Source organism: Falco cherrug, chromosome 2 (assembly GCF_023634085.1).
Source record: "Falco cherrug isolate bFalChe1 chromosome 2, bFalChe1.pri, whole genome shotgun sequence".
In the NCBI taxonomy this organism is placed as follows: domain Eukaryota; kingdom Metazoa; phylum Chordata; class Aves; order Falconiformes; family Falconidae; genus Falco; species Falco cherrug.
The window spans coordinates 91,188,594-91,200,792 of record NC_073698.1 but is presented as its reverse complement, the minus strand read 5'-3'; the positions used below and the strand labels follow the sequence as shown (position 1 = coordinate 91,200,792).

General features: G+C 39.8%; 1 protein-coding gene across 8 annotated transcripts in view; it reads right to left on the bottom strand.

The window, feature by feature from the left end:
- Nucleotides 1-12,199, bottom strand: part of MAP7D2 (MAP7 domain containing 2) — an 84,815-nt gene that overhangs the window by 29,092 nt on the left and 43,524 nt on the right. For all 8 annotated transcript variants that reach the window (XM_055703103.1, XM_055703104.1, XM_055703105.1 and 5 more), the window contains exons 2-3: nt 8,171-8,248; nt 4,806-4,969 (exon numbers count right to left, since the gene is read on the bottom strand). In XM_055703103.1, the coding sequence (XP_055559078.1) occupies nt 4,806-4,969; nt 8,171-8,248 (242 nt within the window). The remainder of the gene's footprint in view (nt 1-4,805; nt 4,970-8,170; nt 8,249-12,199) is intronic.

The following is a 12,199-nucleotide window of genomic DNA, read 5'->3' as shown; positions in this document are numbered from 1 at the left end:
GGTTCATTTTCATTTGCAAAGAGCCTTCCATTAAAGCACTGAAGAAAGTAATTATTAAACCTCATGAAACCCTGCAGATATAGCTTAGATAAAGAACAATATGAAGGCCATTTTTCATGACGAAAGGATAGTTATTTAAAAAAAAGATTTTAAGTTAGCACAAAACTAAAAGGCTAAAGAAAATAGTAAGACACATGGAAGCACAGCATAAACAACTCATACATTAATAATCTGGTCTGTGACAGAAACTCAACAAGACAAAGCATTCCTTCATCAGCAAACAATGCACAAACCCCTTCCTGTCTATACTATAGATGAAGCACCTTCTCAAAAATGTATCAAACTATCCACGTGATCCTCATTTGGGAACTCTTAACAGCTATAAATAGAGGAAATAATCTCTGCACTGAAGATATATTGTGAGCTTCCACAAAAAACTATAATGTACAAGCTTTACATGTAGGTTAAATTAAGAACAAGTAAAACCATAAAAAAAGTGCTATCTATTGCTAGTATCTATGTTCCTTTCCAAAATCCATACTTATTCATCCAGGTTTTCCTCAGACTAAGCAACAGAACAAATGTTTGCATTGTCTGAATTAAAAAAACCAAGCAAAGAAAACCAAACCAAACAAGCCAAACAAACCTGAAAACCAGTAGTGAGAATACAAGTAATCTGACTGAAGTAGTTTCCTTTTCTCTACATAAAGCATGACACAGATGTGAAAACAAGGAAAAAATTAATTTTACAAGTATTGTAACTTAAAATAATTTGCACGAACAATTCAGAACCAATCTACCTTATACCTACAATACAAACTTCTGAAAGAGCCCAAAAAATCTTCCTCTTCAGTTTATATATTTGTCAGTAGCTATCTAAATAGCTCGCTGTTTCTCAATATTATCAGTTGCCTTCATCTTTCGAGTGGCTCTTCCACATAGCAACCAGAGTTCTGTTATTTTCTATTTAAAGAATGTATTAAAAAGCAATACAGTATTTTTAAATGTAACTACCATTCTGAATAGAATCCATTTTCTACTCTCAACCAATTACAATTATGCATGTGTATTAAGGGTGCGTGCATCAAAGAACAACACAGGACAAATGAAGTCTCTGTGTTAAGGTATATGGGGAGCTGCAGCAGCAAGTAATGGGGGGGGAGGGGAGCAGAGGACAGTCAGTGTTGTAGTAAGGACTAAATTCTTCTCACATCTATCACACAGCTTGCAGCAAAATTTCTGTATTACTTGTGCAAGTGAATTCCACTCAGCATACAAACTGCCAAAATACGTTTGGAAAGCAATTATTCTTTCCATGTATTATAATTCAAAAAGTAATTAACTGTGAATTATAATATAGAAAGTAATTAACACTGTTATATCTTGAGAGTTTTTCACCCTCTTAAGTGCATACTTCTTACACATGTAACAAATAGTCCATGTGCACCAAAATAATCTCTCCAATGCTGCAGGATACTCTTTTTCCATTTAGCAGCTGCTACATTAATCTTTCAAGTCTGAGTGCTGGATTAGACTTGATGCTGCCTACCAGTAGTAAGTCATTTAAATAACAGTATATTGGTAGGATCAGTACTAATTTTATCAATTTCTTTTTTAACAAAATCTGATGGTTTTATTAAAACTGGACCTTTGACTAGATGAATGTTATTACTCTTATTTGCACTAGTATCCTTGACACAGCCTGTACAAGTGTGTTTGTATTGTCTTACAGAATACAAGGGCAGTAGAACACAGCTTCTACAGACTTCCCAATACCCTGGTGTACAGCTAGACATTTATTTGCAAGGTATTTCCAAGTTACATGGAAGTTCAAGATGGTGAAAGAGAAAAAATTATTTTAACGGAATGAGGACTAGCTTCACTTTTATCTAGTCCTAAAGCCACTGGCTACTTACTTAAGTTAAGAAAAAGTTTAAAGCAACTTTTTAATAGCGTCTGTGAAACAACAATACACTTCTTTCCTCAAGGCTCAGAGGCTGCTTTTACTAAAGGAAATAACAACTTCAAAAGTAATATGGAGGAAGGGCAGTGCTACTGAAGACCTCTACGGATAAGGAAGGTGAAGTCAATATACACAGAACAATTTTCAGACACACTTATTCAGTTCCTGTCTGAGGAATGGGACACACTCCCACCGTGCTCTGCCACAAGCTCCAGCTGCCCCAGAGAAGAACTCTGCCAGAACACATCCACTGCCATCAACACAGACTTTCAAACCACGATCTCTTGACTGGCACTGTAGAGGTGGGAGGGACAAACGCAAGCATAAAAAACTGAACTTTAGCCACCTCCTTTTTGAGATGTCCTCTGCATGCAAAACATTCAAGCAGAAGATGTTCTGATGTAGGAAGCCAACAAGTCCCCATAATTTGTTAAGAGCCATTCATCTCTCAAACTCTTACAGGTGCAACAATATTTTCTAGAGAGAGATTTATATATTCTGTTTTTATCACAAATATGCACTGCCTTCAGCTGTGTTAAAAAGCAGGGAAAAAAGACTTAAGGAAGATATAAAGTACAACCAATAAGGCAGACAGCAAGGAAGAAAATCTTCCTACTTGGCACTTCATACACCTGATGAACTGGTAAAATGGGTGCTCCCAGTCCCCGCCCAGTGTTAACCAGTGTTAAAAGGAGAAAAACTGAAGACATGCTGCAGTATGCTGGCTCACTGACCATGGCACTGTCGCCCCTCATCTCAGGTGTGGGAAATAGAGGTTCAAAGCTCTTCCAGTAAAGAAGGCCTCAAATGTCCAGAATGACTCAGCAGCAGTGAGTAATTTGCCATGCCCACGGAGCTGCAACTTCATTACCATCCTTACTCAGACTACTCAGTACTCAGACTCCACTGCTACTATGCATACAGGGTTTGAGAGGCTCATCAGAAGAGCTGGGTGGGGGTTGGCATACCCTTTAGTAGAACTCAAGTGGAATTCAGCAAATGAGGGAATACAAATAACAAATAACCATGAAGGGAAGCAGGAGGTGGTGGTGGTGGTGTCTCCTTTTCCCAGTTTCCTTCTTCCCTCATCCTCCCCTGTCCTACAGTTTATTGTTATGTACCTTCCCCTCCTTCAGAGGCTCCTGGATTTTTCCTCTCACTAGGTCTAATCCATCCTCAAGCAAGCATCCTCTCCTGTCCTCCTGCCCACACAGCCTTTTCTCAGGTTCCTCAACCTGGGGGAAGGAGAAAAGGAAAGGGAAAGGAGCCAGGCCTGGGCCTGCCTTGGCTTCCAAAAGGCTTTAGACAGTTTAAGCTTGAAGGACCAGCTCAGTGAGCAGAACTAGGAGTGGTATGTATTATGACCAAATACTTGGAGGTAGCCTTTCTCTCACCATTAGAGGAATCTCTTGCTACACATACAGGGTGCTGGGGAGCTGTAACAGGCTCATTGATGCTTGGGATAAACATCACTGTGTGCTCAGCTTCTTATATCCACCTCTGGGCAAGTGCAGGCAAGTGCACTACAGATGGGATCCCCACCAAACAGAGCCTTCAGGTCTGACCTGGCATACCCTCTCTTACGTCCAACAACCCTGCTCTCATTTCTGCAGCACAGGCAAAACCACACAGGCAGGGAAAGCAGGCAGTTCATCACTCTTCCTACACCTGTTTCCCCTCCCTGCCCCATTCTGGTGCAAATTCCGAGGACAGGGTTTTGGAAGTTTTTGTACTTGCCACTTTCCCATACAAGCCCTACAAAGGGGATCGATTTTGCTTAGCTGCAAAAGGTTATTACAGGAGGAAATACTGGGGAAGGAGCATGTCAGGCCAATGACGTCACCGAGGAGGAAACCTCCTACCCTTTGTTTCTGGTTTTTGCCATTTTTCTTACCAGAATTTGAAATGAACGACATGACAAAATATTTTAAAATTAATTCTCAGCTATTATGCAGAAGCCACAATCAGTATGTTACTGCTGTTATGACAGCAGTGTATTATTCTGATCCCACGCAGAAGTGTTTTACCTCTTTTGCAATGATATTTTGATCAAAAGATGGAGGGCAGAAAGTAGGGAAGATTAACAACAGCAGATTTCTAGAGCCTTTTTATCTAGGAACTTGGGAAATACATTCTTCTGGCTTTTTTTTTTTTTTTTAAACCACTGCCCCCTTTTCCCAAAATCATTAATTCTTTACCAGTTGCAGTAGCAGTGCTAGTGTTTTCTACACAATGTCACGTAGAGACACACACACACACACTGCATTCAGAGATTCGCAACAGCAATTGGACTCATTAGACCAAAAAAGAACTTTCAGTGATCTCAGCAGGAAGAGTAGAAGACAGGAAGGGTATGAAGATGCTTCAAAAGATGTATGAGTAGTTCTGTTCTGTGCTAGAATCTTAAACCAGCCTAGATTCTTCACTGCTTTAAGTAAGAAATTCTGAATTTGTCACTGAGGAAAAACGAAACAACACATTTTCAAAAACATTATTTCAATTTCACAGACAGTAAACAAAACAGTATGAACAATCTTTTCCCTCTTATGGAAACATTTTTTAAAACTAACTTCTGGAAAGCTGGTGCTTTATCATCTGACAGTGAGAGTCCCCCGTATGTTAGCATAAGTAGATGACTATTCTGGCAGATCATACAAAAACCAAGACACAAAAAAAGCTTTGGGAAGTGTTTTTGATGTACAAGCAGTAGTAGAGTACTTATAACTATGGTCATGTGCATTTGCAAAATAAATAAATCAACATTTAATGCAAGTCAGTAATCAACTATGTTTAATGCTACCATAAAGAGTTGCTCTGCCATACATCTCCCAGTGGATCTTACCTCCTCCTCTTTAAGCTTTTGTCTCCGTTTTTCTTCAACAGCGGCTCTCTTCTGTTCTTCTCTCTGCCTCTGTTCCTCCAGCCTTCTCCATCGCTCCTCCATTTGCTTTTCATATTGAAGTTTTGCTCTTCTCTCCTTCTCCAGTATCTGCTGTTCTCTAGCAGCTTCAGAGAGAAAAAGGTGCATTTCACTTTATGCAAATTTTCTTCTGCTTTAAAACCATTTGATAACATGACACAATAGTGTAAAACAGCAAACAAGTACACAGGGTTTTAGTTCACTAAGATCAAAAATATAGTGCACAGAAGCGCTGGAATGATTAATAAATCTAAACGATTTGCTCAATAAATAAATAGGGAAGCTCTCTGTACACAAGGTGACAGTTTGTGCCCCTTACACCTAGGTAAAAACAGTGTACGGAATAGTTAACAATTCCTTTTTGGTTATGTTTCAAATTCCTCTGTAGCTTAAAGCCAAATGCTTTTTCACACATAACAAATGTTCTCAGTAGTGAATCAGTCATACATGTTGAAGCAAAAGCCCTTAGAATTTCTTTAAAACTGTGCTTCTCGTTTTGGGGCTGCCTTCAAAACAATACATGAAAACATACACTAAATTTTCTATGATGCTTTAAGAACACACCATTCTGTTCATTAATTGGTGTTACACTGTTACCCACTTCTGCTTCTCTGCATGAAAAAAAAAATTACTTCTGTTATTGAGGGTTTGCCCAGCTGTTTATTCCAACTGGAGTCATAATCTTCTTGAAACATTAGCTTGTTGTCACAGAAATTCAGACAGCAACATTACATACAGGACTGTTGCTTCAGGTCTGCATAGGAGAACAAGTAGCAGAAGTTACTGTGAGAAATCATGAGGAAAAATCCACTTCTCATGCAAGTGTATTCCCTAAAAAGGCAGGGAAGCAGAGTTCAGTAAGCATGCTTATATACACGCAAGTGTGTATGTCACATACCACCACATATATGGCCGATATCAAAGAAGGAATATTCTCATGGTTGCCAGGCTAAGAACTTGAAAGTTAGGAAAAGCCAGAATTAACACTGTTTTATACAAGAGCTAGTCCTTCATCCTGCTCACCTAGTCAACTTCAGTGTGCTTCTTCAATTCCTGTTTCCTTGTACAGAAAATTTTCACCCTTTTAACTCTCTCAGTATCTTCCCATCAGTCCCAGACTCTTCCTTGCCAAGCCATCTCAATTCCCTCTTCTCCGATCAGCCTTACTCCCTCACCTCCTGCCCCCAAGCTCTTTAACCACAACTGTGACCTTCACTACCTCCTTAGCCCCACTCTACCCTCAAGCCCTTGGTTTAAAAGCCAGAGTCCCTCCAATACCAGGCCCTTTTCCAACAGTTGCATTTCTTTCCCTTGAATACTGGATCCTCCTACAATACTTCTTTTTCACATCCAACCTGCTTTACAGAACAACTTCTACCTTATTCTTGTTAGAAATAGTTGATGTTGTCTTCCCCTTTTGCCTTGTGAGAAGTCACCATTCCTTGCCCTGAGGACAGGGCAGTGTGAGAGGGGTGTCAACTGCTGCAGGTGAGCCTGGATTTGTACACAGATAAAGAGTTACCTCAGGGACAGTGGAAGACAAGTGACCAGTCACTAATTATTAATGACTACTAGCCACATCAAGTAGAGCAAGTGAAAACAGCATGCTGGAGTTGATAAAACCCAAAAATAAAGTGAGGTGTCCAGAGATTGCACTATTACCTTCCGAGTAAGCAGGTTAAACCCAGGACTGATTCTACACAGAAAAGCAAACCATTCTGTCATCAGGAACATACATACAGTTCTTATTCCTTGATTTAGTGATACTAAACCACTGATCAATGAGTTTTGGCTTTGGTGAAAAGGTCATTTCATATTGCCGCAAAGTACCTGCTAGCTGCATAAAGATCTGTCCATCTAGTGAACTTGCTGCTTTTTTTCTGAACTCCTAAAAGAAATTTGCCACAGGCAAACTGTAACCAAAACCCAGAGCTCCTCATTCTAGAAATGGCCTTAAACCTAAGAAAGTATGTTTCCAGAAGGCATGTATGATGTCGGGACACAAGAACTGCAGAGAAGCCCTCCCAAATCCCCAGGGCCAATAACTCCCAGATTCTCCAACTTTTTTTCCCCTCTCGTCTCTTCTGCTTTTTAATCCAAGTCCTTTCCAATCTATTCATCATGTCACTTTCTCAGGAACCAGAAAAGAAGGGATTATCAAGAGGACAGAAGAGGTAGTCTGGATTGAGTATCCTTAGAACAGATGTAAACTACAACTCCGGCTGGTGCATGCCTCATAGACAGAGCCTCTGGGGAGATTAAGAACTAAACACAATCAGATTTTCACAGAAACTACCAAAAGGAATCTTTGCTCACCAAGCCCACAGTACAAAAAAAAAAAAAAAAAAAAGTCAATGGCCTCAAGCCTCAGGTTTTGTCAAGAAATGGTCAACAGTTTATTTATTGTGCAAAAAACAGTATTCTCCTATGACTTTTTTCCCACAGATGTCCATAATGTTTTATTTGACATTTCCTCAAAATACACATCTAGCTTAAATTTTACAAAATCATAAACCACTGACAATTCCTTCTAACAGGTATTGTCAGGGGCCTTTCTTGTTACTACAATGAGGATAAGTGAAGGTAACTGTTAAACATACATATACAAATGCATATATATTCAAAAACAATGCTGAACAATTAATTTAATTCATATATAGATATGAAATTAACTGTGTATACACCCATGCACCTTTTTTTTTTTCTCCCTTTGATTTCCTCAGCATTTCCCTGGTGGTATTAGTAGATTAAAAACACCTGAATATTTTAAAAACTCCGAAATCAATGCTTATGTTATTTAGGAAATGAGTATTTTTTCTCATTGTCTTGAAAGATTACACATTTTAAACCTTATGGAAAAGTATCTGCTTCATGCTGTACTTAACAACTCCATAGTATCTTTTAATATCGCTAAAACTTAATGAGACTAAAATTGAAGCTGGTTCACCAAATCATCCTACTTATTATCCTAAGTATTATTCAAGGCTTATTTAGTATTTTTACAAATCACAATTGTAACACTCAGTATCTTGCACATAAACCTATATTCAGAAGTACATAAAGAAGAAAGTCAACTTGTAACTATAGACTATTAAATATTCAAATGGAAATCGCAGAAGACAGATTATTTTTTATAATTTAATGTAAAAGTAGTAATATAAGTGATAAATACTAGGAACAGACTGAATCACAATGTTTAAAATTCAGAACAGAAAAACTGTCATGTTAGTAACTTAAGTCTATTAACACATATACATAAATAATACATACACCTCTCGCCATCTTACCAAAGTATTTCTCCCTTTCTTCTCTCCTCTCCTTTGCCAGTCTTTGTCTTTCATCAGTTTTTAGAAATCCATCAATGGCTGAAGTAAGAGAGATTAAAAAAAAAAAAAAAAAGTATTAAAAAAAGTGTTAGTAAAACTAAAGAAGCATCCAAAGATCCAAAAGAACTAAAAAAATCCACCAAAAATAAATATCTACTGCATTTAACAACCCCAACAACAAAAACTATTCTGCACTTGTATGCAGGCCAATTAACAAACTGGGATTTGGACACATCCTGAGCAGTTTCCTACCTACTGCTGAACTCAAAGCACAGCTCCTCACTGTAAATGCTCGACTCCTCTTCTCAGAGCAAACAAGCATGCTGTTAGTGCTCGTTTTAAAACTTAAAACTTTCTTGGGAAAAACCATAAGGATAGAATTAAGAGGTATTAATCTTTGTTAAAAACCTCATTCTAAAGTTTTTGGCTAAAAAAGAAAAACGTAGCTCAGGAAAGCAGTATGCAGCTCTTATAGTCTAATGCTATGTAGAGTTCCAGCCTTCATATTTATGGCTTAACACAGCCCCACAGCTTCCTCGCCCACAGCAAACCACTAGCCCCAGCTCATTTCAACAACGAGCAATTAGCTGGATGAGGCTACAGAGGCAGCAGCCCTCCTGCCCTTTTTTCCTGGTAGGAAACACTTTGTTTCCTGCTCCAGCTGGTATCTAAAAGCAGGTTACTTGTTTGGGAGGAGGCTGCATAAGGATGTGCTGTACCTGAATCCAGACACCCCAGTTCTTTGCACAGCATAAGCCACTGAAAAGCCCAACTTAAGAAAGCAGGGAGTGACACACGAGGTGCCTCGGGGTCACCTGCCTGCATGCCCTGGAATGAGCAGGCAGACAGACCTTAGATGGACCTTCTGCAACACCACAGGTAAGCTCACCAGCAGCTAGTGACTTGATGGACCAGCTAAAGGATGGTATCCTTTCAAAACAGCTGACAGGGCCTCCAGTGCCCTCCTTTCACTCTTTGTTTTCAGGATCTCCTGGGGTCTTAGCAGGGCTCCAGCGCAAACAGGCACAGCATCTCACAGCACAGTTTACATAATTTGCAATCATTATTGGGGCTCCCTACTGAGTTGCTGCATTATAATTAAGTCCCCTTTCCCTTTTGCTCTAAGAACTGAAGTCGATAATTTTCTCGGATAAATACGAGTGGAAAAGTTACTTAGACTGTAACCTCAACTATCTTCCTGAACAGTCACACTTGCAGGCTCCTCTCCGAGGGCATCCTGCCTTAAAGATTCTGCATAAGTGCCTTTCTGTAAAATGTACAGTTCTGCAGCAAGGCTGAAAACCAGCCTCAGTGGTCCCTTGTGACTGGTGTAAAACGTAGGTCTCAGCTGTCCCCCATTAGAATAACAGCTTGCTTTTTCCCCAAGCAGCACCTTCAAACACCATCTCTAATCCTCCTCTGCAAACACAGACAGTGACTACTTGATGGCAGCCCGGCCTCTGGAAAATTGTAATTATAGTTCACAGCTGGTTAATTACAGCTAGAATTTGTGGGTCAAATACATATCTATTTATTACCAAAGACTCATCCTACTTCCATACTAGTCCACTTGTTTGTTCATTTGGCTGCATTTATTGTCAGATTTGACAAGTAAGAAGAGGAGGCAGCTCAGTAAAGCAACCACTGCAAAGGTTTGCAACTACTTTGAAAGGGCCTGCAATAAGTAACCAAGAAGGGGAATCCTGTTGTCAGCAGTTAAATTACAGCTCCAACGGAAAGCTTTCTCAATGATCTGAAAGTCAAAGCAGCATGAAAACTACAATTTAGACGAGAATCCGTAGAGAAGGTAAAATCAAGACAGGATCAAGAGCTGAAAGAGGGAAGACAGAGCTTGGGAGCAAGTGGAGGCTGGAGAAAAGGAGAAAGACAAGCAGAGGCAGGAGCTAAGGTCTTCTGTGGCAAGCGACCTAACTCTGATGGAGAGGTGGAACCTTGAGTATGGAAGCTAAGGAACGGGCAGAGGAACAGCAAGACAGTTCATGTCTATGGTTTATGTTTACAAAATCCTGCACTAGCTCCCCTCACTCACCTGCTTTCAGGAGAAACGAAACCTTATGAAACCCTACCCTTTTAATCTATGAAACCCACTGGAAAAATATGTTGCATTATGCTTGTCAATGAAGTTGCAGTAAACTTTGATTGCTTTGTGAATGCAACTGGCAGAAGCGGATCTAAAAGCTCCGGCCTTGCTCTCAACTACCATAGCTACCCAGAGTTGATGCACAATTTTTCAGGTTGGCTTTCTCAAAAGTGTGGATGTCTCAAATCCACTCAGGTAATATTAAAAGAATATCAAGGCTGTAATACCAGACATTTAAGAAATGAGATGCGTCAGAATAGAAGCGGTCTGTAAAATCCTACTTTGTCTCCTTTTACGCACATATTATGCATTTTTTCCTTTTTGGTCCCTCCACTTATTCAGTGCATGGGATAAACCTCCTCAAGAAGTGAACCAAGTTCAAAGTGGTTAGTACTTCTTGCTTCATATTGTTCTGAAACTGGAAAGTAGACTGAACTATAATCTGAATTCTGTTTTGGAGGACAGTGCTCCAGATTTCGGTTACGGGCCAGGTGAAACAACAAATATATGGAACTGCTGCTCATTAAATGTGCAACACACCAATGTGCAAAAACACATGTGGAGGAAAATAGTATGCAACCTAATAAGTACAGGACTCAAATGTATATGCACGCAGCAAGAGTAGCAATAAAATAGCACAGGCATCCTCCATACTAGCATTTCTTAACTCAAACACTTGACTTCGTGAATCAGCATGCCTACCAAAAATCAGAAATTTGCTTGCCTTCAGAAAGTAAACACAGCTTTGAAGGACAGAATAACTATTCCCTGGGTAATAACTTGTACCTTGGGATGATGAAAGGCCAAAATTAGCATATTTACTACACATCTTCATATAATACGCATTATAAACGTAATGGGCACAGCAGTTACCTGTGGCGAGAAATCTGATTCATGACAGGAATTCAAATTCTGTTTAGTAAAGCAGGCTGTAAACACCAAGCCAGCGCTGTACCATGAAAATAACGCCATGCCATCTACATTTCCTAATACGACTGCCAGCAGAGGGCAGAACAAGGTTTCCATGAAAAAGGAAAGCCCACAGCAAAAAAGCTTTCACTGTGTTAAGGGACCTCAGGTTAATAGTCTGTATACTCAGCTTTGTCCTGAGCTTTCCTCATATTTACAACTAAGCCTCTGATCCCTCGGTTAGAGGCGTGTAGCAGCAAATGACATATTTAAAAGTCGGGATGTAAATGCAAGCTGGTTGTGCCTTCTGCCAGAGTAACGAATACAAAGAGACGCTGGCAGAAAGTTCTCTAATAACTCTTTATTCCCAGACCTGCAGAAGAATAAGGAAACTGCCCAAGTGACATCAAAGATTTTATTGTAAGGAAGCACACACACAAATTGCCGCTCCTTCTGCTCCATCTCCCATCCCTTGTCAAAAGCCCCTTTTCCAGAGTCCCCACTCTCAAAGGCAAGCATCTAACTGCTGGGCTAATTCCTTGAGACTGTGCCTCATTTTTCAACTGAAGAGGTCAGCTGCTCCTTTGAGACTTTGTTACAACAAGCATTCCTAAAGAAAAAGACCATAACTTAAAACTGGTTAAAATAGCGGCAGTCCTGCAGCAGTAATATAACAGCTAATGCTGCAGGACTTTTTCAATACTTTAATGTTACTTTGAAATAAATATTCACAGAAGTAAAAACTGACATGTTAATCGCAGCAATCGCTGCTTTGATGGGCAAAGTAAACCTATTCAGACTGATGAAACAGTGCCAGAACATGTCCACACACACTCTGCTCCACATACCACTTGCATAAGCCTCTTGCTGGTTGCTAAAGACAGAGGAAGGCTGTCCTGTCCTGAGACACAAGGCAAGCTCTGTCTTTTGAAATCCATATCCTGTTTCTGGTTGAGAAAACAAGTACTCGAGCAGGACAA